Here is a 25,066-nt window from a genome sequence, read left to right as displayed (position 1 = left end):
AGAGGCATAACCAATAGATTGAATGTTTAGACAGAGCACACTTGAGCCACTCCTCGAGATTTTACCTCCAAGACCGACAGGTTACTTACCCCTCCTCTTTCCCTGCTGCGATGCGCCACAATCATGACCAGGCAGATGAGTAGTTGGCAAACAGTTGCCTGGTGCAACTGAGGGATCCAGCTGCGGATCCGTCACGTTGTCGAAGACCACTTCTCCAACATTGTGGCCGCTAAGTTGCTGCTGTCGTTCCATGTTCCAATAATTGTCAGGAAAGGTACTCAAGGTGTCCACGGACCGAGAGAAATACGGCATGGTCTGGCCCGGTCCATCTGAGGTAGTTGTGTCCTCCGTATCCATGCTACCAAAGTGGTACATGCCACGGCCCTGAGGCTCCTCGAACATCGAACTGTGTTGAGTCCCAACCCCAGAGTCGGATGGCACATGGGCGAAAGGTGGCCCAGAGTGTGCGTGCTGTAAGTTAGGCACGGTGAGCACAGATCCCATCATGTCGAGTGGGGCCCAGAACAAACTTTCTGGGATTTGTTGCGCCGCTGGAGCGCGCCTCTGCAGGCCATTGTTGTTATTGGAAGGAGACGCGACAGTCAAGGCTGGCTCATCAGCTCTGCCACCGTTGAGGGTACTGCTTGGAATCTGCCTGGGGCGGACTTGTATTGCTCCACCGAGGGATGCATCGGCTTCAGCCATTCTTTGGTTGCTGGCGAACGCGAGTATGATATTGCGTACAGTCTCATAGTTACCTCCAAGCAGTGGCGCAAGACCGCTCTGTAGACAGGGGTCCAGGAACATTCGTTGCACCGCCTCTGTGAATGTCTCTGAGGTAGTGTAGTCTAGTAGCAATAAGTAAAAGCCCAGAGCCTTGAGTTTGGTTGAACTTACACGAGGGGGATGGCATCCTGTCTTGAAAATCAGGGAAGACGATGCGAAAGACCTTTTCCCAATGCTCTTCCTCTGAGATTCTCTGAATACCCACTCTCGACTTCAAAGCGCTGGCTTGGCTGTTGCAGATGCCGCCTGAGTAGTCAGTCCGATCTTGCTCTTCGCATTTGTCGTTTTTGTGATGACGCGCTACAGCTGCTTCGTCCTTGAAAATTTTCCAGCAATGGACACAAAAGACTTTATGATGTCTTCGGTGTATATGCTCTCTAGCACACTGGTCAGGGCGTATTTCGGATGATAGGTAGACATCAACTTACTTGAGACGAGCCACCTTAGTATAGGGAGGGCAGGTGTGTTTGTCTGGATATCTCTTGTGGAATGGACACATGAACTGCGCGTCATTCCCCTTGTCATGTCGGGACTTCTTGGTGGCAACGTGTTCGTCGTCGGATCCCTCTTCGCTGTCATCCAGTCGTTTCTTGGAACGAGATCTCTTATGAGTCTGGTCGAAGGAAGATGGCGTCTCCTGTGCTTGATTCGGTGATCCAATAACTGCTTTGGTTGAGGGGCTCGTTGACTTCCTATTACTACTGCGCCCCTTGTCGCCATTCGGACACTGATGGATCAATGCCAAAAAGATCTTGTAGATCCAACCATCATCTACATTCTCATGACGTTCTTTCGGAAAATCGAGCTCAGCTCCATACTCTAGCAGTAGCTGAACGATGAGTGGGTATCCACGGCTTATAGCATGCATCACAGGCGTGATGCCGGTACGGACATCTTGAATATTCGCACAGGCGCCATGTTCCAGTAATATGCGGACAACCCGGTCATGTCCGCCAGCAGCAGCTATCGACAAGGCTGACTGCCCGTACTTGGAGTCCTGCAGGTCAGGATGGCATCCCAGCGCGAGAAACAAAAGCAGAATTTCTTCAGACCCAGAGACGACAGAGGCAATGAAAGCCTGTTGCACAAGCGTATCATCTGGACCGTTGAATCTGCTAGAGCTGAGCAAAGAGCGTGTCAGGCTTTTGAGACCCAAGGCTGCAGCAAAAGCCAAAGCGACTCCAATTACTGCGGCTGACCAAGTTGTGTTCCGCAGTCTCAACAGGAACTCGGCCAGGTCTTCGTTGCCACTGGCTGCAGCTAGGCTAAGAACAGAATGTCCGTAAACATCCAGACCATCCAAGTCGGCACCACTTGCAATAAGCATCTTCACAGCGTCAATGTCTCCTGCGCGTGCAGCATGATGTATAGCTGTTCTCCCGGTGGCATCTTTGACGGTCGCGTTTGCGCCTTCCGCTAGAAGAGCTGCCACAACGCTGGTGTGACCCTTCCGAGAAGCATCTTGCAAGGGCACCATCTTTTGAACGTCTTCTACGTCAACACTGGCACCGTGGTCCAAAAGGAGGCGCACAATGTTGGTATGACCTTGTGCCGCAGCGTGATGGAGTGCCGTACGGCCCTTGTAATCTTTGCGATTCAAAGAGAAATCTGTGGACTCCCGTACAGCCAAGGCCTCGATGGTACTGAAGAGTCCATAGTGTGCTGCGACATGCAAGAGCGAGGTGATCCTTGCAGATTGAACTTGTGGACTGTGAGTTCTCTCATGCTCCTCTAGCCAGAGAGATGCGATATCTGATGACGGCCACTGGAAGACCTCGATCAAATAGTCCTGAGATACAGCCAGCCGTTCGCCTGCTTTGGCATGGAAGCTCCAGTTTAACACACTGTACTTAAGAAATGGATCCGTTGAACTTTTGCCGCTGCAGAATGTCTGTCGGATATACTGAAGACAAGTTCTAGCTATAGCAGTATGGGCAAGACCAACAGGGTCTCGCGATGGACCTGACCGAGGGACAACCAAATGAGGACTGGCTCTAGTGAAAAAGTCCCTGACAGTAGCATGGACAAATTGCACAGCAGTTATGTTCGATCCAGGATGAGACACAACCTCCACGAGACCGTAGGTCATACGACGCAATCTCGAAGCCAAGTCGGTAGTTGGAAGGTCGTGCCACGAAGATCCGGTCTTAGGATCTTTCTGGTTCAAGCGGATGAGCGAATGTACTTCGACTTCCTCCAGAGGCCTGACTGTGTATGCGCACCACATGAACAGCAACTCAGACGCTGACTTGGATTGTGTTGGTATGCGTCTCACGAGATTCTCATATAACGGATACAGTCCTAGGGGGAGTTCCTCGACCGCCTGTTGCCATCTCTTAGTGCCACAGTCCGGATGCTGCTGCGCAGGGTAATCGTTCAACAGCAGGTCAACGACCAGGCTTACCCACAAGAATACACCATTTGCTCTAGAAATTATGGACTCGACGAGCTGCTGGATGGAGTCTTTCCAGTGGATACAAGTATTGTCTTTCCCGGGGACGATCCCACGACTTGTGCGTCTCGGCGATAGCATCGCTGAACAGAATGTGGCGATGTCTTCTGTGTTTTCCATCTCTAGGTGTCTGATGCCGGTCTGACATCGCCGCTGGAGCCGTTGCATTGAAGGTTCCCAGCGTGAAGAAAGCATAATTCTAACTTTCTTGATGGACCGTGGCCCTTGAAAGATGGGTGCTAGACATGCAATCACGTCATCTTGGAGGTCCAAATCGCACTCATCCAGCCCATCGATAAGGAGGAAGACTGTAGCTTTGTCTGTCGCGGCTGATAAAGCCGCTTCTAGACACGATTGATAGCAACGGACATCCAGGTCTTCCGGTCGTTCAGGCAACGAGGAAAGCGGGCTCAAGTCTTGACAGAGACGCGATAGGAGAGATGGATCGCTCTCTAACATTTGGTAAAGAAGGGCTCGAAGGAGTGGGCCCCTCGCACTGCCTTTCTCGCGTTCCAAAACGTATCGAAAGTCGAACATGATTGAAGCTGCGATTGCTGGCTCCTGTAAATGTACAGCATCCTCGTGGCGAATGCTATCGCGCAGGTGTTTCATCAATGTTGACTTTCCGCTGCCTGCCTTTCCTGTGAGCCACAGGAGTTCATTTTGATCTGATCCAATCCAGGAACGATATGACTCGTGACGAAACAGCCAATTACCAAAACCATTCGCAACATGAGGAGCCTGATACTGGAACAGCGCCTTGCTAGGAAAGAGCCAACGACGGAACTGAGCTGGGAGCACAGTCAGTGTACTGGACGAATAAGTGGGGAAGACCGCCATATACCTCCTTCAACTCCTACGAATGAAGGTTCAATGTATTGTGTAAGAAATTTGCGTAATTCGCCCAGCACTCTTCCAGTACTGGCTGAAGATGAGGGATATGGCTGTAGCACGTTAGTAAACCTCTAGATTTAGGGGATAAGTTGATAATACCGTGCCACCCAGAGCGGTAAATACCAACGAAGCTGATTTGACGTGTGGCTCGAAGAACTTCCAGACATATGGATTCAGACGGGGTTCTTGTTTCGGTTCAAGTTGGAGTTTCTCATCAAGGAATACAGTGACCGGGAGACGATTTCCATGTTGCAGTAGCGAGTTTCCGAGTTTGTCATGAACCGAGGTGTTACCAGAAAGACCCAGGGATGGCGACGGCAAAATGCGATATCGTGGACGCTGCTCAAGCCGGTTTGCTTCGATACACACAATGCCTCGTGCGTTTGCCCCCAGACTGGAGAAGCTATGGCCTAGGGCCGAGAGCAAGATCATAATCAACGTTGACAGCATGTCTACACCACTGCTGTTATGGAATAGGAAGACGAACGGAGTGTCTGTCTGCGGGAGATCGTTAAACTTCGTTGACAACCATTCTAGACAGAGCCGACACCAGAGTTACAATGAGATCGTAGCTAGTGATCACAATAGAGATGGCGTACCGTGTTTGTCTGTTCTCTGAACCCTGATAGGAGGTTCAAGAGCCGGGTTGCGAATGCTTCGATATCTACCTCCGAGCCGACGTCGAGTCCAATCGGCCGAGTGCGTCTGTAAGCCAGGATACGAGCACCTTCGAAAGCCCTGGGCAGCGATCTACCCAGCCAGGTATCCCGTATCTGGTGGCCGGAGACCTCGTTCGTCCCGGTGTCTTCGAAAGGGTCGAGGATAGCAATCAGGTCAATTGCAACACGATGATGATGGTCCAACTTCGAGGCGTGAACCGGTCTCACTACCTCCAGCTCGCAAGCTGCTGCGAGAAGGTCCACGTCTTTCATGCCGTTAGCCGTCGAGTACCTAATAGCGTAAGAGTGCGTTCAAGACTCGCTCGACTTATGTTGCAACGCTCGTTTTGTCTGGTGATGGACTGAGAGAGTGCCCCTGAGACTCAGCACACGAAATAGATTCGTGCTTGATAGATGCTCAAAGACAAAATGATCGTGAACTCAAGCGAGCTCGAACACACTCGTGGGGGGGACTATGCAGCCAGACAGTACAAGCGAGGGATGGAAGGAAGGCTCACCTCTCACGACGGGTATACTGACCACCTGATGACAGCAGTAAGGACGGATGAAGAATTCTTGCGTCGCACCTATGCGTATTTGGCGGCACGGGCGTTATTTTGACTTTCATTGAGCCGTTTCGTCGAATGCGCATCCATCTTGAAGCTTTGCGCGCCTACGATTTGCGCGAGCGCGCAAATTTTCAGCCTGTTCCGCCATGTCACAAGGCAACTGAAGTGCGCCTGACAAGGCAAAACTTTGCCGATTTATACTTGTTGTAGCTCGAAGGACCATATTTGCCTTGACCGGCCGCAGTGTCGCGTGGTGTTGAATGGAGGGTTGAAGTATCGGTGTCAACACGCTAGCTGAAATGACGTCTTTTGCGCGAAGGACCTCTCTTGGGCTGAGCATCGCCACTGCCTCAATTGACGCAGTCGCCCACAACAAGGATAGCACGAGGCAACTTGGAAAGTCAAGGCAAACCAGGCAAATTGAAACGTGTTTTATCGTCATTTTGCATGGCTTCTTTACGGGTTCATGTGCTGAATACCTGCCCTTACATCTGCATCTTCTTCCGATCCCCACTCCTCTCATTCCACGTCTTGTCAATTACCTGCAAACTCCTCTGCGCCGTAGGCACGATATCCAGCGCCTTGACCATGACCCTTTCCTTCTGGTTCAGCATGAAAACCGCACCTTCTGCAATGTCCTCTGCGATAAGCGGCTCAAACCCATCCATAAAGGTGTCGTACTCGTCCTTGTCGTATCCAACGCTAGAATGATGTTAGTCAATATCGATACATAGGACGAGTGAGAGGGGACGTTGGGATGTGAGGACCTAGACATACCGCAGCTCGTGGAAATTCGTCGCAACAATTCCCGGCCTCAATGCCAACACCTTGATATCTGTTCCCACTAACTCAGTCCTGAGCACATTGCTGAAGGCTTCCTGAAACGCTTTGCTAGCATGGTAAACTGCCTCGCCAGGGAAGGGAGGGACTTCGAGACCCGTTACACTGGTAACATTAAGGATGGTGCCCTTGTTCCTCTCCTTCATCTTGCCCTCATTCAGCGCCGCGTATGTAGCGAACATGAATCCGTTGATGTTGGTGCCGCTCATGGTCGTGATCTGGTCTATTGTCAGGTCGGGGAACCTGTTCGGCGCACCGACGGCGAGACCTGCGTTGTTGATCAGGACATCGATGGGGCCTAGCTCATTAACTGCATTTGATATTGCCTTCCTCAGGGGCTCGTGATTGCTGACGTCCACGCTGGCTGTGTGAACCTTGATGCTTGATTGGATCTTTTGACATTCTTGGGCAATGTTCTTAAGCTTGTCTTCTGAGCGCGCAAAGAGGATCAAGTTGGCGGATTCGGAGGCAAGGCGTTTAGCGATCGTGGCGCCGATGCCCATGGAGGCACCGGTGATGATAACATTCTGGTTCTTGAGAGACATTGCGAATGCCGATTCGAAGGGTTTTTGGATGAAAGATCTTTTGGACGATGGATGGTGCTGACGTTGCTTTAAAGTACTTGAATGCAGTGACTTTCTCTTCCCAAGTTAGAGCTGATTTCTAATGCTAGGAGTGGTTTTAGGGGACAAGACTTCGAGTCATGCAACTTTCGGTGTTAAGTGGAGCATTTGTGGTTCTCTCGGTGGTATCCCGAGCACGTGACCGGAAGTCTGACGTCACATTGTTAAAATTGTAGCTGTTAGTGTAAGTTTGTATCGGCTATTAAATGCTATCTTGACCTTGACACATCCTTGATATGTAAAGCGTAGCCAATTATTCTGCTCGAGTCAGCAATAAGCATATAATTTTAAGTAGTCAGAACTTACAGCTGAGCTCCTTCGTGAAGAGCGTTTTACGGTGATATGCTGTGCACTTGGTGCAGACCCGTTCCGATGTCTACAATTTGTGGGCAAGCGCTGGCTGAGCTCAGTCTGCCTGGATGATGCTGTGTTGAGGAATGTGTAAATGTTGCTAGCATCTCTTCACCCATCCCAGCGCTGTACCTCCTTGTTGTAGCCGATGAGCTTCAAGTCGATGTTGAGCGTCTTCAGCATCATGTCCATCGTAAATGACTGCTAAAGTCAGTATGCTGCATAAGCGCTGCGACCGTGTGAACTCACATCGTCATCAGCAGCCTTAGGCACATTGTCTTCTTCCTTTTCCTGGCGTTGTTCGTCTGCCATCTCCGCATACTTGTCGTACGCTTCATCTCCAATCTCACCATTCCCCCTTGCTTCTTCCATTCTTTCCCTCTCAGCCTCCCTCTCCTCGAGATCCCACTTCAGTGTTCGCTCCTTTGCCTCCTTCTCACGCTCTTTCCAGGCGCCCACACCTCCCATCCTGTTCACTCGATCCCGCGTGCTGCCGAAGAGCTCTTCGGCTGCAGCACGACTTGCAGTTCGCCATCTATCGATCAGGACTTGTAGGTCTTCATCCTTCGTTGAAGTAGCGAGTGCATGGGCTTGTGTGAGAATTTGAATCTCGTTGCGCAGCTGCATAAGCTCCCATGTGAGGGACGGCTTTGATGGTGTCTTCTTCAGCGCAGATCGTGAGGGCGTAGAAAAGCTTGGTCGTGGGGCAAGTGGTTTGGCGAAGCGTGGTGGTGCAGGTGCAGGTGTTGCTGGGGCTGCTTTCGGCTGCACAGGAGCGTTGAGAGCTGTGCCAGGTGTTGTGAGCGGGGTCGTATACGGTATCGATCGTGCGGGCGTGCTGATATCAGGAGGGTCGGAGGAAGGTGGGTCAGAGCCAATGTTGGGCCTCAGCGGCGTGCGGAAGGGTGATTTGAACGGTTTCTTGAGCGTATTGGTAGCATCGTTCAGTCTGCGGCGTTTGGCTTGCGGCGTCGACATTCTGGCTTGCGCAGCGGCATTGGGTGTGGTGTAATTGTCAAGGTGTATTTGGGAAGTTTGGAGGGGTGAAGTTGTTTGTTTGTTGGACGCCTGGCTAACCGATTATGAAAAGGGAAGGCGCGAGGCGACGGAACGCGGAAAATAAGCGCGCCATCACGTGCCATACTCATGTTCCCATCCAAGAAAGGTTGCGTTCGTGCTATATCACGATTGGAAGCTGTATGTATGATTCTGTGGTAGTGTCAAGACAGACGCCAGAAAGGCGTTGGCATACAGCCACACTGATCGTGTAACAACCTCAGCTTGTGTGACAAGGGAATATCGGGCTGTTTCAAAGTTACTCCAGAGTACTTTCAATGTTTGACTATTTATTTACGGTACAACGATATACTACGGTTGAGAGACGGTCCTCCTACATCCGATCAAGATGTTCGTGCCCGCGTCGTCCTCCAGTCCCAACAGTGTCTGCTATCTGTGTGCAGACCTCACAGCTGAAGATGCCAAGTGGGAGCCTGAAGAGCTCCAGGACGGTGCTCAAGTCACTTTGGCAAATTTCAGCATAACGCCCTTACGTGCTGTTCCGGAGGCTGCCAGATCTTGCTAGATGCCATCAGGAGTTGAGCGCCGCAGGTCCTCGATTTTCCTGGTCGGACCACCATACATAGGAGCTGGGGATTGTTGACTTGTTGTCTTGTAATCGAGTTACCGGAAACAGAGCAGTCTGAAGTGATTGAGCTGTTCTCTCAGCGCCAATCTTCTTCATTTTCCGAACAGATGAGGCTTCGGAAGTCTACTCGATGACATCTTCTTTGGTCGGCGGTGAAGTACAGCATCTGTGAGCGCGATCTTGCTTCAGACAACACCTTGAACTTCGTCTGGGACAACCCAGACATAGCGATCAAAAACACATGTAGTGCCGGCCATGGCATGGTGTTCGTGGAGGCTTTACGCCAACAAGGCTTTTGGGTCTAGGATCCATCGATAACAAACAGGAGAGTTGTCTCCTCGAGGCGCCGATCAAGCTCGTCGAAACCAGCGGCGGCTTGCGTGACATAGGGTACGCAGTCACCGTTAGAGCGCGCCCAATCAGACTGTCATCACTGATAGGAACACACATAGAGCTCGCAAGTCTGAAATCGCGATTCAAGACCTGGGGCAGAACTACCAGGATGCAGTGTTCTTCATGATAAAGATGAGGGTGCAATATCTGTGTATTGACAATCTCTGCATCGTTCAAGATGACCTTGAAGACTGGCGGATCGAGTCCGAAGCAATGGCGAGAATATATGGAGGAGCATTATTCACAATCGCGCGCCAGTGCGACGAGTTTAGCTCCATATAGATCAGAGATCTTCTTGTGCAAGCACATGTGGTTTGCAGTCGATCCCAGCCGAACACTGTATGTTAGGAAAGTTTTGCCGCACATCTGGGACTCGTTCAATACCTGGATGAGTACCGACTCAATACCCGCTGCTCTCCAGAGGCTGGATCTACCAGGAGCGGCTGTTATCTTGTAGGGTGGTTCACCTGACCAATCGTGGGATAGATTGGGAGTGTGGTGAGATAAGGGCATGTCAATGTAAAGCACGTGAATACGAAGGTAGAGAGTATCCTGCGACCTTGAAGACAGGCTATCCAGACATGGTACTCTCCAGAAGATTTGAAAGCAGTTGGGCCCCAACGTGGATCAAGGCAATGTGGCGAAAGATGGTGTTTGAGTATTCAGCGTTGCAATTGACAAGAGTGGAAGATCGAGTACCCGCCATCCGTGGGTGCGTCGAGCACTTGAAAAAGCTGCAGGAGAGGCATGGGTCCTTGGCCTTTGGCAGAACAGCCTTGTAGAGGGTCTACTCTGATTTCTTGACTCACACGTTCTGCCGCAAGCAAGGCCGCTTCCACTCCCCTACCTTCCGACTTTGTCATCGGCTTCAACAGGAGCACAGGTATCCTATGATGGCTATCCACCTCGTGTTGTTGCAAAATCCGTCCATGCTGTCTTGGGACATTTGCAGATCAAGGCAGGTAGCACCACAACCCGAGACTTGATAACATTGACTGGCCAAATCCTTCCAGCATGGTTGAAAATACGGCCGTCTGGGCTCTTCGCAGGCGTACACTACGACATAGCAGTGGAGGGCAGGTTCTTGAAGATTGCTAGGAGTTCAGATGTAGTGATGTGGCCAAGACGCCGGTTTAGGCCAGATTCGCTGTTGGACCTGGGAGATACAGCTCAGTCGCTACAGACTTTGTAATTCTGATATTGCGTATGGCGCAGATCGAATGGATGGAGAATTACCGTCCAGCTCGCCGACTCGACCGCCCCATCGTGATCTGGAGATCCAGACAAGTTCCAAGACCAGACGCTAGAAGTGGCGTTGAACAATCGCTAGCATACCAGCGCATAGGAGACCTGACGACTGTTGAAAGACGGATTTAGTGCGAGGTTCCCTGGAGAGGTTGTATACCTGATGAACAGATGGGTGGCAGCCTATGAGGAGATTCTAGAGGAAGGCAACGTCGAGCCAGTCATCGATTGGAGTAGAGCACTAGAAGCCACAATCGCTCTTGAACAAGGCCTTTACAGTTTGATCGACACGTTGTTACGGTCCAAGCCCACAGCGAGTCCAGTCACAGTAGCGATGTATGCCACAAGTACCGCCATCGACTGCAGGACGCCTATGTGGAGGGTCGGTATCGTCATATTGACAAGGCCAGTCAACAGATTAGCAACCAGGAAAACTGCAAGACCATTGCGATTGAAAGCATACAGCACAGTGCTTGTGGCGTCTCTGGTTCTCCGGACTTCTTCTTCCTTTGTGGAAGCCCTGTAAAGGTTTGGAAATAGAACACTTTCGATGGCGCAGACGATCGTGATCTGGTAGCTGTTGAAGGAGGACACCCATAAGAAGTAGGGGAGGTTGGCAAGGCGTCGAGATACGGAGAGCCCAAGACCATAGTAGCTAGTCGAGAAGTAGAAGAAAGCTGTCCACATGACAGAAGTGAGGGCGAGTCGCCCGAGTGTCGTTTGGCGTAACTTTGTCATAGCCGAGGCACCTTTGGATAGTGGCTGCTGTCTGGGCAGCGCAGACAAACCCAGAGATTGACCAGCGAGGAAGATAGCAAGATAGCCAACGAACGAGAAGATACCTTCGCGGTTCTTGGACAGCAGGTCTGTGCGTGGTGCAGTTAGGATGAAAGCACCGAGTGATGTGTTGTCAAGAGCCAGCTCATACAGACCTGCGAGGACACAGGAGAGCACGGTGTAAGAAGGTACCAGGTCGAAAATGATTTGCAGCAGAGCGGCAAAAGGGGGCAGAAAGCCGAGAGTAAAGAAAAAGTTCCAGTGCACTCCGTATTCTGTGACATGCTCAGCATAATCGAGACCTTTGACAGAGATGAAACGGATCGTGCCGAGGACCAGCAGTGGTATAGCATGTCTGAAGGACGTGATCAAGCGTTTCGATAGCGGTGGCCTCCTGCCAGAACCCTCCTTCAATGCTGATCGAGCAGAGACCACACCGGCTGTGAAAACGAATGATCCTACACCCATGTCCATCAACGATGTACCCCAGTTCTCGACCTTCGCAAAGCGCCGTGGAAAGATGGGAAAGTCCACAGCCAGGATCGCAACACATGTCATGACCATCATAGCACCCCTATAATGTGTGATGAAAGGCTTCACCGGTAGAGCATCGAGCTTCGTCTCTGCGGGCTTGTCCTTCTTCAGCGGCCGTGGTACGTCTCGTTTGGCTGTAGCTGGTTGTTCGAGGATAAGTAGGCCAACTACTGGTAGTAGCAGCAGGAAATTCAGGGCCCATGGCGACGAGGAGTAGATGGTCGTTGCGCAGAGTGTTGCGGCGCAATTGAGGAGGAAGTCGACGAAGCAGGCGGCTGACGTGTACGGGATGAATAGTCGAAGTCGTTGTTGTAATACAGACCACAGCAGGATGCTCAACTATCGAATGCGGTCAGTTGAGTCCTTCAGGGCGAGTTGCAGAACGTGTACGGTACAGGCATTGCGAGGGAGACGCTATTCACTTCGGCGACAGAGCTTCCGGTGTGACCCGTCACCCACGCCTCCTTCATCTCTTTGTATGTCTTCTCCGGCATTGTTTCCTGGCTCATAGACGCCAATTGCGCGTTGTGATGTCGAGGTGGTCGGCGTGGAGCTCGACGCGTTAAGTGGCCTGAAGTTGCTGGCCCAAGCTCCTTCCTCAAATTTCACGTCATTGCCTTCTCCTCTGCCTAAACCTTCACATTCAATCCTTTTGATAATATCGACCACGCTCTCTCATCCTGCCAGAATATTCCGCATTTTAGATAGGAGTTTTAGTACCAACTCATGGACAAGAAAGACCTGATCGGTGTTGCAGCTTGCCTACTCTCGAGTTATTAGAACAATGAACACACGCCGATGTAGAAACTTACCTTGTTGCGGGACCACACGAAAGTTAAGAGCTAGTCAAAAGGTGCTTAAAACAGTTAGATACGTGTACTGGCGAGTTGTGAAGATTCTCCAGCAGCCGCTCCTCTCACATACATGCTGTTTGCAAAGTCTAAAGTGTGTACGAGCTTTTCTTCACCAAACACTTACAAATGGTCATCATGAGATTTTGACACACAGAAACAGGTAGGTACTTCAGGAGTAAAGAAAGATTTAGGTCGCTCCTGCCTCTCCATCCACAACAGTATGGCCATTGGTACTATCGAATGATTTACTTCCACAATATGAGAACGTTGCTAGCAGCTGGACATGCAACGGTAGTCTCTTTATTAGCCTTTCGTATTGTTTGTGTTCGATGGCTCCGCCAAGCTCTGACATTCACCTTCACTGTCACCGTCATACGCGCAGACGCGCCGCCCCACCCCGCGTTGCCGCCAACAACAAACGGCACGTCGCCGTTACTTCCACGACTTATCCATACCATCCGACCTATTTCATACTACCACCTGGAGGCAGGCAACAAGCTCCACGATGTCGACACCTCTTGTCGATATCGACGCCAACCCGCGACAGCCTGGCTTCAAGCCCACCAAAGAGAGTTCGAAGATTCCTAGTCCACCTAAATTTCAGCAGTCTGGCAGTACAGGTCGTCGCAGTCCCTTCTCTGTGAGCACAACTGGGTCACCCTGCTCCACAGCCATGCCTACAACGTCCAAGACTGTCATGTCACCCACGCCTGCGTCCAAGCTCCCGCGCAAGTCGACGCCGGCACAGAGTGCATTCTCCAAGAGCTACACATATGGCAGCAGGCCTGCGACGCCGCGCACAAGCTTACCGCGAGCTCGAGGTGGGCACAAGCCGACTGCTATCGCCGCGCCTCCTAGCTCAGTATGTCAACAACCCTGTTTATGGAGAGACTACGCTAACTCCACAGAACTCTATCAGAACTACCCCTCCACTGAGCTGCAACAAGCCGCTACCTAGTCCACCTATCGCGCAGTTCGTGAACCCAGCGAGTCCGCCCAAAGCCCAGCGCACGCTCGTCGACGCCGAGGCAGGCACGCCAACAGAAGAAGAATGGCCTATTCTACGACCTGAGAATGTCTCCTCATCAAAACCTCCCGCCAACTTAGCAAGCGATGGACTTCCACAGCGCAGCGTGTCCGAAGGCTCAGCGCTTCGACGCAATGGCATACCTGTACTAAAGAGCCGGGTTGCTACACTTGTCTCGGTCAACAACCGCACGCCACCCCAGAAAAGCAACCCGTCTCCCGAAGAGGATGATTTAAAGCACGAGAAGTTCAGGCAAATGACAGAGCCCCGCGCCTTCAGCTCTATGAATCCATATGCAAAGTCCTTCCACGCATTCTCCACCAACACCGAAGTAGCAATCGACAGTCCGCTCACTCGCAAGCAGCAAACTTCGCCAGCCGTGATCATCCCACCCCGCATCAGCTCCAAGCGTAGTTCTCTGCCCTTGCCGGACACTACACCAGATGAGTTCTTTACACAGCCTACGTCTGCTTCGTCCCGACCTGTCAAACCAGGTTCTACCAGGTGGCCAGTGCTTGCAGCTACAGTTGACCACGTCACCAGGGAGCAGGCGACCGATGAAGACCCTAACAAAGATCAGCAACATCTTATTGCTGAGCCGGAGGATTTCGAGCCTGCATCCTTCGACGGCGCAATTACAACACAGTCTCACTACGGCTCGATCGATAGTGTTTCCACATGGAGCTTGGCTGCTGGGTCGTCTCTTGATGATGAGGCAGAAGTCAACTATGAAGGCCCCGTCCGAGTCAAGCGTCTCTCATGGCACTCGTCTAACCCAGATTCAGGCCCTACCTTAAGGATTTCTGCAGATGCAGATGCAGTCCTACTGGGTCGAGCTGATTCTATCCCTGCAGTTCCAGCCTTGCCAGAGCATGTGCTCGGAAAGACACCACAGGAGCGCTCCCTCGGCACCTTGGCTGGGCGAGTATCCAAGCAGGTCCTCGTCAAGATGACTCCCAGTACCAATTCGCGTACACCAACGCCGTCATCGACAGAGACAGAGACCATTGAAAGCAAGCCTGTCAAGATCACACCCATCAGGTCCATGCAGCCACCTCGAAAACCGAGCACAGGGGATCTTTCCAAGAAGTCTACTTCGCCAGTCACGCCGGCACCGATGGAGGTCGCAAAGAGCCAGGAAGCGTTGGAATCGGCTCAAGCAGATGTTCGCAGCTCATTCGAAGCTTCACGGAAGACGTCTTTGTCACAGACCAAGTCGGATGCAACACCACAGATGGCAAATGAGCCTCAAAAGCACAGCTACGTATGTCATGTACGTGAACCGGTTTCAGCGACGCTAATGCGATACCCAGGGAACCGCCAACTACTCGACCACACTCCAGAACGGGGCCTCGCAGAAGGCTATGCAGGCGCTCGGCACGGATACTGATACTCCTCAGTCGGCAACTCGAAAGCGCCTGCCCATGACCTGGATGCTACCCAAATCTGCAACCTTCACCTTGAAGAAGTCAGATGTTACGCGCAGTACGACTAGCCCGTCACTGCTTTCAGCTGAGCGCTTTAAGAACCGAGCGTCCGCTTCCTCGACCCGTTCGCCGAGCTCCGCCTCATCTAATCTCACACGATCGATCCCATCGCAAGCTGGTGCGCGCCGACCAGGTCCATCCAGGTTGGGAGCGACAGAGTCGGCGACGCGAGATCTTGACTCTATCCTTAATGACAACTCCAGCAAGGAGACCCAGGTTGTTGAGCAGGATGCAACAGACACTGCTCTGAGAATCAAAGCTAAACGCAGCTTCCGGAACATCTTCCACAGACACGACCCCAAAGCTACATCGCAGCCGGCCAGGAATCAAGATTCGAAGCGCTCTTCTGCCGCCGGAAGTGCCCTGGCTCAGCGCATCAGGAACTCTACCAACTTCTCCAAGGTTAGCTTAGCAAAGCCATCTGAGGTCAAGCCAGAAGTTAAGCAAGAGTCCGTGGTCTTCCCAGACAGTGTCGAGGCATTAGACAAAGAGACCGATCGTCAGGCCACGCTGTCTGCCCTCGAGTCTGGTTCAGCAGAGACTGCTTCACGACCTACGCATATTGCTCACTACAACACTGCGACTGTGGTCCACAAGATCCTCGACCGTGTGACGTCCATGAAAGAGAGCTCTCCGGACCGTCTCCGAGGCCTCGAAATTGCAGAGGTCTGTCTCACTCTCCATGTTCATTCCATTGTGCTTCGTGAACTTGTACTGACCAGACCTAGGCTGTCTTACATGCCGTCGAGTGCTCCAAGGAGGCAAAACTGAGCGCTGAGCTAGCCAGGAAACATGCGCGCGATGCAGAGCTGAATGCTGATCGTGCGGGTATCGAGCTGAAGCGGCTGGAGAAGCTGTGTGAGTCTAGCTTCGATGACGAGACGATGCTAGCGATCAAGCAGTTGATTGTGGCGGCTGGCATCATCAAGCTTTCTGAGACCACGGGAAATTGAGACCTGCATTGGAGCGTAGGTTTTATCGAAAATCTGCGTTGCAGGAGGAACCTTGCTGATTGTCGTAGTGTCAGATGGAAGCTTGGGCTTCACCCTGCGTCCTGCTAGCCTGATGGCTTGTCATGACGGATGATATTGCAACGATTGAAATGTACGATTGATTTGTTTGGGAGATCTGGGGAGGGTTTGTAAGCATTGAGCAGCTGGGCAAGAGCAAAAAGTTACCGCCACTGATTGCAATTTTGGCCGGCTTTGCACATCTGTGGAATTGCAATGCAGGCCTTGGGACGGACTAAAGCTTGCATCTTGGTACTTCGCCAGAGTTACAACACAAAAGCGTTGTCTTGCATTATCCTAGCTTCCATTGCCTCGCAACGAAGCAATACACGTATGCAATGCAAATTGCTCCATTCCATGCTACCCGCGCCAAGTGACCCATATGATATACATATTGTACAAGCCCACATCCAAACCGTGATCGATATCGTAATGCAGTGCGCCGAGTTGAAGATAGAGTGTAGATCCTTTGCGACCAGTCTTCGCTGCCCATCGCTTCTTTTCGATCCTCTCGTCCTCCTTCTCCATCTCTACTCACATCATCCCCCGTCCTCCTTTTCAGAATTGTTATCCTACTTTACATGCCACCGGGGAAGCCCTGCTTGCCCTGTGCCTCGCCCTGCATTTTCTCGCTGACCTTGACGTTGACCTCGAAGAACTTGGATACGCAGCGGTCGAGGCACACGGACTCGCCCTTGTTCAGGTCGGCTTCGCGGTACGATGTGTCGATGCATTTTGCGGAGCAGGACTTCAGGAGACTGTACAACATCGAATTAGCCTAGTGCTCAGTCGATAATGGTTGAAGACCGGAGTTGAACGGTCGTAGAGATGGTTGTATAGTTGAGACAGCCGAGGGTGCGATTGAGGAAGTATGTAGCAAGGCATTGAACAAGAGAATGTGCAAGAGGAGAATGTGCAAGAGGAGAATGTGCAAGAGGAGAATGTGCAAGAGGAGAATGTGCAAGAGGAGAATGTGCAAGAGCAGAATGTGCAAGAGGGTGCATACCGGCTGTACATATCAGAGACCATATCGATCTCAGCCTCTGCTGCTGCGATCTTCTGCTCAGACGAGAGCTGGGGGCGGCCGCCGAAGAGGAAAGACATCTCGTATATTCGTTATTGGAACCCGGTGACGAGGCTGTTCGACTGGTGGCGGATTCACTAGTGATGATCGTGGTCGTGTGAAAGTGTGGTGTTGTTGATGCGCGCAAGATGGATCTGAGCGATGATGTCGCGCTCCGAAGATTTGGGTGGAGCTTGGGGCATGGGTGGCCCGTGCACAATGCCCATGTGCATCAGCGAGCATGAACGCAGGAACGTGGACACAGCCTCGAATACATTCAAGATTGGAGAGGGTAATCATATACAAGACATTAGGGGTTGTAAATTGGTGTTGAAGACGTCGTTGGATTGAACAGCTGTGAAGTCAACCTCCAGCTCACTGACGACTAGTGGCGAGTCTCTCAAGGCCGTTTATAGGCACAACCTTCACAAAAAATGACTGAAAACTGTCCGATCGTAGGCTTTGATAGAGTCCTCACGCCTACCCTACAGTGTAGCATCTGTGTTTACAGATCGGGTCTCATTCACTGTGATAGTTGGACAGCTATTATGGACTGGCTTGTGATGTGAGCTGTCCTTGCAAGAAGCATTTGCTCGTTCCAGCTAGCAACGGGGTCGGCGACTTCAAAGTGAATACAGTGCGGAATCCTGCATTAGCACTTCTCTCGATGCGCATTTCCCTGGCTCTCGACTATCCTAGACACTGGTGTACAGTCTTGGCATTGTTGAACAAGATGATGGCTTGATGGCTCGGACTTTCCTCCGCAGTGAAGTCACTATGGCTATCTAGTCATTGGTATACCTGAGCATTAGACCTTCCATATGCAATGGTGCACTTGGTTCAGCGGAGCGAGGCTTGGAGCGCGCCTATTGCGGGTGCTGGACTTGAGTTTGGTAGATTTAGGCACTCTTGGCTAATGATCAAGGTGTACGTGCTTGTTATGCAGGAAACCTTCTCCTGAACCAATGATGATGTTGCTGTCTTAGAGTTTTCCTTTTTTTTTCAAGAAGCCTGTCATAGAAGATACTAAAACAAATCGTGCGCTGACGTGAAAGGGTATCGGGAGTCGTAACAAGCGAATGCTGGCCGCGCTGCGGCATCTATACTCTTCTGAAATGCATAAAATCCCAGAATGAAATGTGTCTACACGACAGCAAATCGCTGCAATGGGTAGTTGTCGAGCTGTGACATATCTTGGATGTTGGGGAACCAGTGCTCAAAGAGTGCTTCCGCATCCTCGCTCATCTCCTCATCGTTGCCTTCTCTCGAGCATTCGTAGCACTCTAGTCGACCAACGCGGCGATAGACGTCGCTATTGTTTGATCGTTGCAAGACCAGACCAATGATCGAAGATCGATATGTCATGCTCACCAGTACGCATACGAGTTTCTCACCATTGCGCAAGGAGTCATCGCCTCTCGGTGGTATGATGTCTGGTGTGAAGTCGACCACAATGCCGTTCTTGGAGAGTAGGTACGAAGGACTGTCTGCTGATCCTGTGGAGCTGAACGTCACATCTGTCGCCATGGCTGCTGACAGCTCGATGATGTTTCCAGATAGCGGCAACCAGCTCGCGACGTCTCCGTCTGATGATGCGAAGGAAACTCGACATGCCAGGTCCATGGCTGACGCAGTGTCAAAGAAAATCGGAGAACCTTCGATCGATGCCCAAGACCAGCTCGGTACATTGTGTCCAGTTGAAGATTTGGACCGCCGGCATCTGGTGCTGTCATTTGGATACCAGAGCAATCCCATCGTACTGAACGTCCACTGGCCTGCTACGTAGCCAGAATGAAGAGCAGGTGACAGTTGATTTGCAATGCTAGCTATGGCCAGCAATCTGTCCGAATCATAGGTGATATTCCGGGCTGTGAACTCGGTGATGATGTAACTCCAGAGCTGGAGCGCTTCTTCTCGTTTCTGAGAGATGTTCTTCGCTCCGTTGGTGAGAGTCGTAGAGGCGAGTTGAGAGGTGACGCTCTCGATGCCATTTGGCTGATCGTGTACGCTTCCGTCAAATGATGGACGCCTGTTCGTCTCAGCAATTATACGTGCAAACTCCTGCTTAATCGAGTCGGTAGCACGCGAATCGAAAGTTGAGTCGGCGATCCTTCCGCACTCGCACTGGTATCCTTCTCGGCATTCGAGAATCATCTCGCTTTTTGTGAAGTGTAGTAACCGTGGTGAAAGTAGGCGCTCAGTAAATGCCCAGGCCCGTTTCAGCAACGGGGTATCCTGATTGGAATCCTCAGAGATATTGAATGGTAGCTCCCACTCGTTCATATGTGCACCTTCATCGAACGGTGCCTTGAAGCTGTAATGGCTCGGTTGTTCCCTGACGTAGATCTTGAAAGCAGAACCTTTGCTGTCAGTCGCTTGGATCTTGAAAGGCTGCACCTGAGCGGGAAACAGTGGGTGACTGCTGCTGTCTGTTGCAGAAGTCGCAGCGATAGTCAAAAAGGCATTTCCGAAGATTTGGTCCATGGTCATTGATTCCTCGAGTTTGGAGGGAGTATCGTCCTGGATGAGACACAGAGCATCGATCCAAAGCCAGCGAAATCCCAGTGTCCTCGTTAGCACAACCGCTTCCTGCAAAGCTCTTGGTAAAGTCGTCCATGGAATACCCTTCTTGTACGACTGTATTGTCCTGGTTGTCGTCTTTGGTAGACCCTTTGCCACGCCCCATACATGGCTCAACGCAATGTATTCTCCATATTCGTATCTATTCTCATCCTTGTTGAAGTAGGATTCATGCAGACGTACGCTTTTCGAGTCGTTCCCTAATACATCTAGGACTCTTTTCGGTAGCGTGGTGGACTTGGGTCGTCGACATTTCGAGTGACTCGAGAGGCAGGTCTTGAGCAGATTCCGCACTGTTGAGAGACCTGCATCTTGCAGAGGTTGGCTTGAGATCTGACGTCCTTGCCCAATCGCTGAGAACGATGATTGACCATCTGCGAGCGTCAGCCATACACGTTCTTACTAAGCCTGATGTACGAGTGATCGGCACGCCTTCGGACAACTTAACAATAATCTAACGGGCACGTAATGCCCGTGGGTTGGAGCGGAAACCTACCCTCATCTGTGAAGAACTCGAGCTTTAGATTTGGCCAGCCTGCGTGCCCGTGCTCGTCATTTTCCTGCTCATCATCGTCGTGTTGCTCCTTCCATCGAGCCTCGACCGAGAGGTGGTCTTGGGAGTTGCGTCCTTGAACTGATTCGAACGATTCTGCTGTGATTCGGGTGTCGCTTTCCTTCACGTTTTTGAATCGGTCATGATGCAGCAGGATACCTTGGAGGAGCAGAGCACACGCGCGACAGCCAGTGGCACTTGCACGTATGTCCAGTAGTGAAGCATCCACCAACTGCAATGCGCCTGTCTCTGTCTTTTGAACACCATCAAGAGTCTTCAGATGCTTTTGCAAGCCTTTGCAGGTCGCGCAAACCATCATCGCGAGCTTGACAAAAGAAATGTAGTGCCGTCAATGTATGTCGTATCCAGGGTGGTAAGGTTTGCGGAGGGGTAGTTGGTTGTTTGGTTGCAGCAGAGGCGCGGGGTATCGCGAGTTTTGTACGCCTGCCATCTGACTGCGACATATATTAATATTTAATCCTGCCCTGCCTTGAGCCCCTTAGCCACATGTTACTAGCAGAGATATGAGCGCGTCCCAAGAACGGCAGTTTAGACGGTAGGAAGCGTCCAGACCCACATGAGCTTGTGACAGGTATCAGCTCCTCCACTGCCCTTTCCACACTTGCGCCAACGGAACGCCCTCCTGCGCGCTCACGCCTGTCCCGCTACGTTGAGCTTTGTTTCGGCTGCTCGGTCTCGAGCAAGTTTTGCAGAGCTGGACGTCGACCATACAGAGGCTTGAAACGTGGAGAAAGCAAGCACTTAGCGGGGTCTTCCGCTACGGCCTGGCTACCGAATCGAAGATTGGGGGCCGAGACGTGGATGTCGAATTCCACTGCAGACTGACGCGTGTCTAGTATTCTTCCTTTGGATCTGACCCAAGAGAAACAATCGAACTTTCGTATCGAAGATGTGTGCCTGAGGCCCACTCTGTCTGTCAATCTCCCGCAAGCCTGGGCAGATGATTCCAGCCTTCCGGATTCTTACGTGTGATAATCACAGCTCTCTAACCTTCAGCTGGTCCATCAGTTTGCCTTTTTCTCATCAAGTTCTCTATCTCATCCTCTTACTTTCAAAGTTCCAACTTAGCTGGGTCTGAGATCTAGGCGCAAAGCGCGCCGCCCAGCAGAATTATCAAAACGAAGAAATTGTTCCCTTCGGACATTGTGTGGGGAGCCATAGTGTTCCGCACGCAGCCTTGTGGCTGGATCACTAGGACAAAAGCACCAAACGCATGCAAGTAACGCGAACTTGGGACCGTGCAAAATTGCTATTGGTCAAAAGATAGCGAATTTGATGTTGGCCTCAGACCATCTCTGACTTGCAGCTCTCACGAGGCACCCCAGACCTAGCGCCAGGGTTCGACATGCCGTATCCCGAATGCCATGTCTCTCCGTACTCATTTTCAACGGCTGCTATGGGCGTGTTAGGTTGAGCTACTAGACCTTGTCGTCAGATCTTATTTTCAGCATATTGGTTCATCTCAAATGAGTGTTTGACTGTAGTATCAAAAAGACTGATTCCGTTCAAGTGCTTACCATGGCGACCAAAAACTGTGCCAGTCACGCAATCTAAATGACGGCACCCTGTCGCACGGAGTGCGATGACTTGCATACGAGCCGTGTGTCAAGCCCCACGGTGGCTGTTCATACTACACCTGTCTTTCTGTAGACCATTGACCGTCTTCGATACATAGTGAAGGCGGGCATGCCCGGCCAACAACAGTCACGAGCGTGTCGTCACAATAAACTAGTCTAAAGAGCGGCGCAAGCGTACAAATCTTTGATGACGCATTTGCTCATCGAGTGTTTGTGAGATGGCCAGCAGAGTACGTGTATACAGAGCATGGCCTTGGAGTTAAGGGAGCTCCATGACGTCTTCATGTCTACCTCTGACTCGGAGACCTTGGGTCGATGCCTCGCGTTGGACATTTGACCATTGTTGACTTTGCACATGCTTGAGCTCTTATAAGTTATTAGATGTATTCACGCTCAAGAGCTGACTCGCACACATGGGGCAATCGATCAGAATCTCTTGTAAGCGAAACTGAAGGTTGAGAGTGCTGGAGCACGCGAGTCAGTCTAGCGCCACCGTTATCGATAGTGTTCCCAACCCCTCACCAACCAGAAACGAGATCGTCTCCTACTTAAGCACATTCACAAGACGCATGATGACCCAAATAATAGAATCGTTACGGCAACAAATAGGGCATCATGAAGCCGCATTACAGGATCTACGACAGCAGCTAGCAAAAGCAGAACACAACCAACAGCAACAAGAGAAGGTTCTGCGTCAGAAACCAAAGCTTTCCAACGACCCTTTGGACCATGACATGAATTTTGGGGTCCCAGATGATTTCCGATCAGAGATATTTGCGATCTTGGACCAGGAGCCTTCAGCAGACAATAGCACAGCTGAAGAAAGAAGATGGCCGCTCGAGCCACACGAATACAAGAGGTATGGAAGGCAACTGATAATGCCTGAGATTGGGTTGCAGGGTAAGCTCGCACTGTTGAGAATTTTGGTCGGTCGTTATTGAAGCTAATGCATCAAATTACAGGGCAGCTCAAGTTGAGGAAAGCCAAAGTGCTCATCGTGGGCATGGGCGGTCTAGGATGTCCAGCTGCAGCTTACTTGGCGGGAGCAGGAGTTGGTATCCTGGGACTGATAGACGGAGACGTCGTCGAGGAGTCCAACCTGCATCGCCAAATACTTCATTCCACTGCAAGAGTAGGCATGACCAAAGTGGAAAGTGCTATGGTCGCGCTGAGCTCGTCAGTATACGTCCAAGGGTCCTACATTCGAGACACTGACGTATACTCAGCCTCAATCCAAATGTCAAGCTTGTGCCTCACACAGCCCGTCTTACCCCAGACATTGCCATTGAAGCTTTCAGGGACTACGATCTTGTTCTCGACTGCACAGATAACCCAGTATCACGATATCTCATCTCAGACACTTGCGTCCTGCTTGGTAAGACGCTTGTTTCAGCATCAGCGCTGCGTATCGACGGCCAACTCATGGTACTAAACAACCCACCCCTGCCAGCAGGTGACGCGCAAGGAGGGCCTTGCTACCGATGCATATTTCCTAAGCCGCCACCGCCAGAATCGGTCGTGTCCTGCGGAGATGGAGGTATTCTAGGGCCTGTTGTAGGTGTCATGGGTGTGCTTCAAGCTTGCGAGGCTATCAAAGTTCTAACTCAGAAGCCTAACACAACAACGTCACCACCGACAGAGCCACCTACTTTACTGCTGTTCTCAGCATACTCAAATCCCATGTTCCGGTCAATACGCTTACGTACACGGAAGCCAAAATGTGCAGCGTGCTCGGCGCAGGCAGCAGTCACATCTGAAGCACTAAACTCGGGAAGCTTGGACTACGTACAGTTCTGCGGAAGTATCAATCCAATCGATGCACTCAATCCACAAGAACGCATATCTGCTGCGAACTACGCGAAGCTCCGCTCCGGAGTGAACCCATTCACAGGCACTGTGTCGAGCAGGGACAGCCACATCCTCGTTGACACTAGGGAGAGCGTCCAGTATGAGCTTTGCAACATCGATGGAAGCCGCAACGTGCCGTTCTCTGCGGTCTCTGCAACCCGTACCAACACCAGCAACGGCAACTACGACTCAATGGGAATCGAGGAGCCACTTTGGGTACAAAATTTAAGGCAACAACCAGACAAACCAATCTTCGTGGTGTGTCGACTGGGAAATGATTCACAGATGACGGTAAAGAAGATGAAAGAGCTGGGTCTCGATTATGGCGGCAAGAGGTTCATCGGGGATATACGAGGTGGCCTGCGGGCCTGGAAAGAGACGGTGGACCATGAGTTTCCAGAGTATTGAAGACCTTTCAGATGATTGCTGTCGAGCAGTGTCAAGCTCAGCGAGAAGCACTTGTGGACGCCAACTTGAACAAAAGTATTCGTGCCAAGGCACCGTCAAGAGATGATTCTTGGCGAACGGCGAAAGTTGCGGTCTCTGCTTTCTTTGTGAGGCTCGAGCAATCCGAGCTCTATCTGCAGTGCAATAGCGCAAGATGAGTCCCAAGTTCCAGTGCTGTGTGTGTTGAAGTTGTTGAGAGCAGTCGGCCAAGAACAACATTGTGCCCAGAGATAGTGGCCATAGCATGCGCATGGTGTTGTGGTTGAGACCCAACGCTTAACTAGCGCTAAGCACAAACATGACGTCGTGCGTGGTCACTCCTGTCTCTTCATTCGACACTGTGTTCCAGAGATTCTCGTACAAAACTTACAATGCGACCTCAAGTCTGCCGAGTGGCTTGTCAAAAAGTAATAAGCAGTGACAAGACCAAAATTGCAACCACGACTTTTGTAGTATAGCTTCTTCGGCTGGTGGCACAGCGCCATTCCTTCAATACCATGAACCTACAAGTGTGTCCATTCAATACGCACGACAGCAGGCTGGGTCAGACTGACATCATTCCCCGTTGTGGACATCCTAACTCTCCTTTCATTCTTCACATTCCTGAGACTTGCCGAATGCATATCTTCGAAAGTGACTCGAGCTGGCTTCATCGGACCTATCATAGTCGGTATTATATATGGTGGGACACTTGCAAACATCCTTCACTATGTTTGGCAAGAGACGTTCCTATATTTTGGGTACATTGTACTTGCCCTCATTATCTTTGAGGGCGGTCTGACAACCCGTATGGGCCTCCTCAAAAACAACTTCACACTATCAATACTCGGT

The 25,066-nt window shown here is 51.3% G+C and overlaps 9 protein-coding genes across 9 annotated transcripts; 3 read left to right on the top strand and 6 right to left on the bottom strand.

Annotated features, from left to right (window-relative positions):
- Positions 1-81: 81 nt before the first annotated feature.
- BU25DRAFT_458428 (ankyrin) lies at positions 82-2,263 on the bottom strand (the record flags this gene model as incomplete). Its single annotated transcript, XM_033710204.1, has 3 exons — positions 82-848; positions 898-1,163; positions 1,215-2,263. 3 exons carry the CDS (start codon positions 2,261-2,263, stop codon positions 82-84), a joined length of 2,082 nt encoding a protein of 693 aa, XP_033561720.1.
- Positions 2,264-5,792: 3,529 nt separating this feature from the next.
- BU25DRAFT_410686 (NAD(P)-binding protein) lies at positions 5,793-6,888 on the bottom strand. Its single transcript, XM_033706362.1, has one exon. It carries the CDS (start codon positions 6,743-6,745, stop codon positions 6,128-6,130), a length of 618 nt encoding a protein of 205 aa, XP_033561719.1. The 5' UTR covers positions 6,746-6,888; the 3' UTR covers positions 5,793-6,127.
- Positions 6,889-6,968: 80 nt separating this feature from the next.
- On the bottom strand, positions 6,969-8,234 carry BU25DRAFT_392652 (uncharacterized protein). Its single transcript, XM_033704666.1, has 3 exons — positions 7,424-8,234; positions 7,130-7,375; positions 6,969-7,081 (listed from the first exon to the last, which is right to left on the bottom strand). The coding sequence occupies exons 1-2, from the start codon at positions 8,150-8,152 to the stop codon at positions 7,286-7,288; spliced, it is 819 nt and encodes a 272-aa protein (XP_033561718.1). The 5' UTR covers positions 8,153-8,234; the 3' UTR covers positions 6,969-7,081; positions 7,130-7,285.
- Positions 8,235-9,293: 1,059 nt separating this feature from the next.
- Positions 9,294-9,494, top strand: BU25DRAFT_341266 (uncharacterized protein; the record flags this gene model as incomplete). The annotated part of the gene is made up of 1 exon (XM_033702855.1): positions 9,294-9,494. A coding segment is annotated over one exon (201 nt), but the record flags the coding sequence as incomplete, so codon positions are not given.
- A 752-nt stretch (positions 9,495-10,246) lies between these two features.
- On the bottom strand, positions 10,247-12,262 carry BU25DRAFT_491167 (GPI-anchored wall transfer protein 1; the record flags this gene model as incomplete). The annotated part of the gene is made up of 2 exons (XM_033711542.1): positions 10,247-12,107; positions 12,164-12,262. The coding sequence occupies 2 exons, from the start codon at positions 12,260-12,262 to the stop codon at positions 10,731-10,733; spliced, it is 1,476 nt and encodes a 491-aa protein (XP_033561716.1). The 3' UTR covers positions 10,247-10,730.
- Positions 12,263-14,839: 2,577 nt separating this feature from the next.
- Positions 14,840-16,252, top strand: BU25DRAFT_49456 (uncharacterized protein). Its single transcript, XM_033711787.1, has 3 exons — positions 14,840-15,802; positions 15,865-16,104; positions 16,158-16,252. Exons 1-2 carry the CDS (start codon positions 15,014-15,016, stop codon positions 16,087-16,089), a joined length of 1,014 nt encoding a protein of 337 aa, XP_033561715.1. The 5' UTR covers positions 14,840-15,013; the 3' UTR covers positions 16,090-16,104; positions 16,158-16,252.
- Positions 16,253-16,293: 41 nt separating this feature from the next.
- Positions 16,294-17,387, bottom strand: BU25DRAFT_410682 (uncharacterized protein). The gene is made up of 2 exons (XM_033706361.1): positions 17,153-17,387; positions 16,294-16,904 (listed from the first exon to the last, which is right to left on the bottom strand). The coding sequence occupies exons 1-2, from the start codon at positions 17,248-17,250 to the stop codon at positions 16,724-16,726; spliced, it is 279 nt and encodes a 92-aa protein (XP_033561714.1). The 5' UTR covers positions 17,251-17,387; the 3' UTR covers positions 16,294-16,723.
- A 965-nt stretch (positions 17,388-18,352) lies between these two features.
- BU25DRAFT_421530 (HET-domain-containing protein) lies at positions 18,353-20,661 on the bottom strand (the record flags this gene model as incomplete). Its single annotated transcript, XM_033708095.1, has 2 exons — positions 18,353-20,163; positions 20,286-20,661. The coding sequence occupies 2 exons, from the start codon at positions 20,659-20,661 to the stop codon at positions 18,353-18,355; spliced, it is 2,187 nt and encodes a 728-aa protein (XP_033561713.1).
- A 1,433-nt stretch (positions 20,662-22,094) lies between these two features.
- BU25DRAFT_392640 (uncharacterized protein) lies at positions 22,095-24,481 on the top strand. The gene is made up of 3 exons (XM_033704665.1): positions 22,095-22,840; positions 22,903-23,116; positions 23,167-24,481. Exons 1-3 carry the CDS (start codon positions 22,510-22,512, stop codon positions 24,194-24,196), a joined length of 1,575 nt encoding a protein of 524 aa, XP_033561712.1. The 5' UTR covers positions 22,095-22,509; the 3' UTR covers positions 24,197-24,481.
- Positions 24,482-25,066: the final 585 nt, after the last annotated feature.

This window comes from Macroventuria anomochaeta, assembly GCF_010093625.1.
Source record: "Macroventuria anomochaeta strain CBS 525.71 unplaced genomic scaffold BU25scaffold_16, whole genome shotgun sequence".
NCBI classification, from domain to species: Eukaryota; Fungi; Ascomycota; class Dothideomycetes; order Pleosporales; family Didymellaceae; genus Macroventuria; species Macroventuria anomochaeta.
This window is presented reverse-complemented; position numbering and strand designations above follow the sequence as displayed.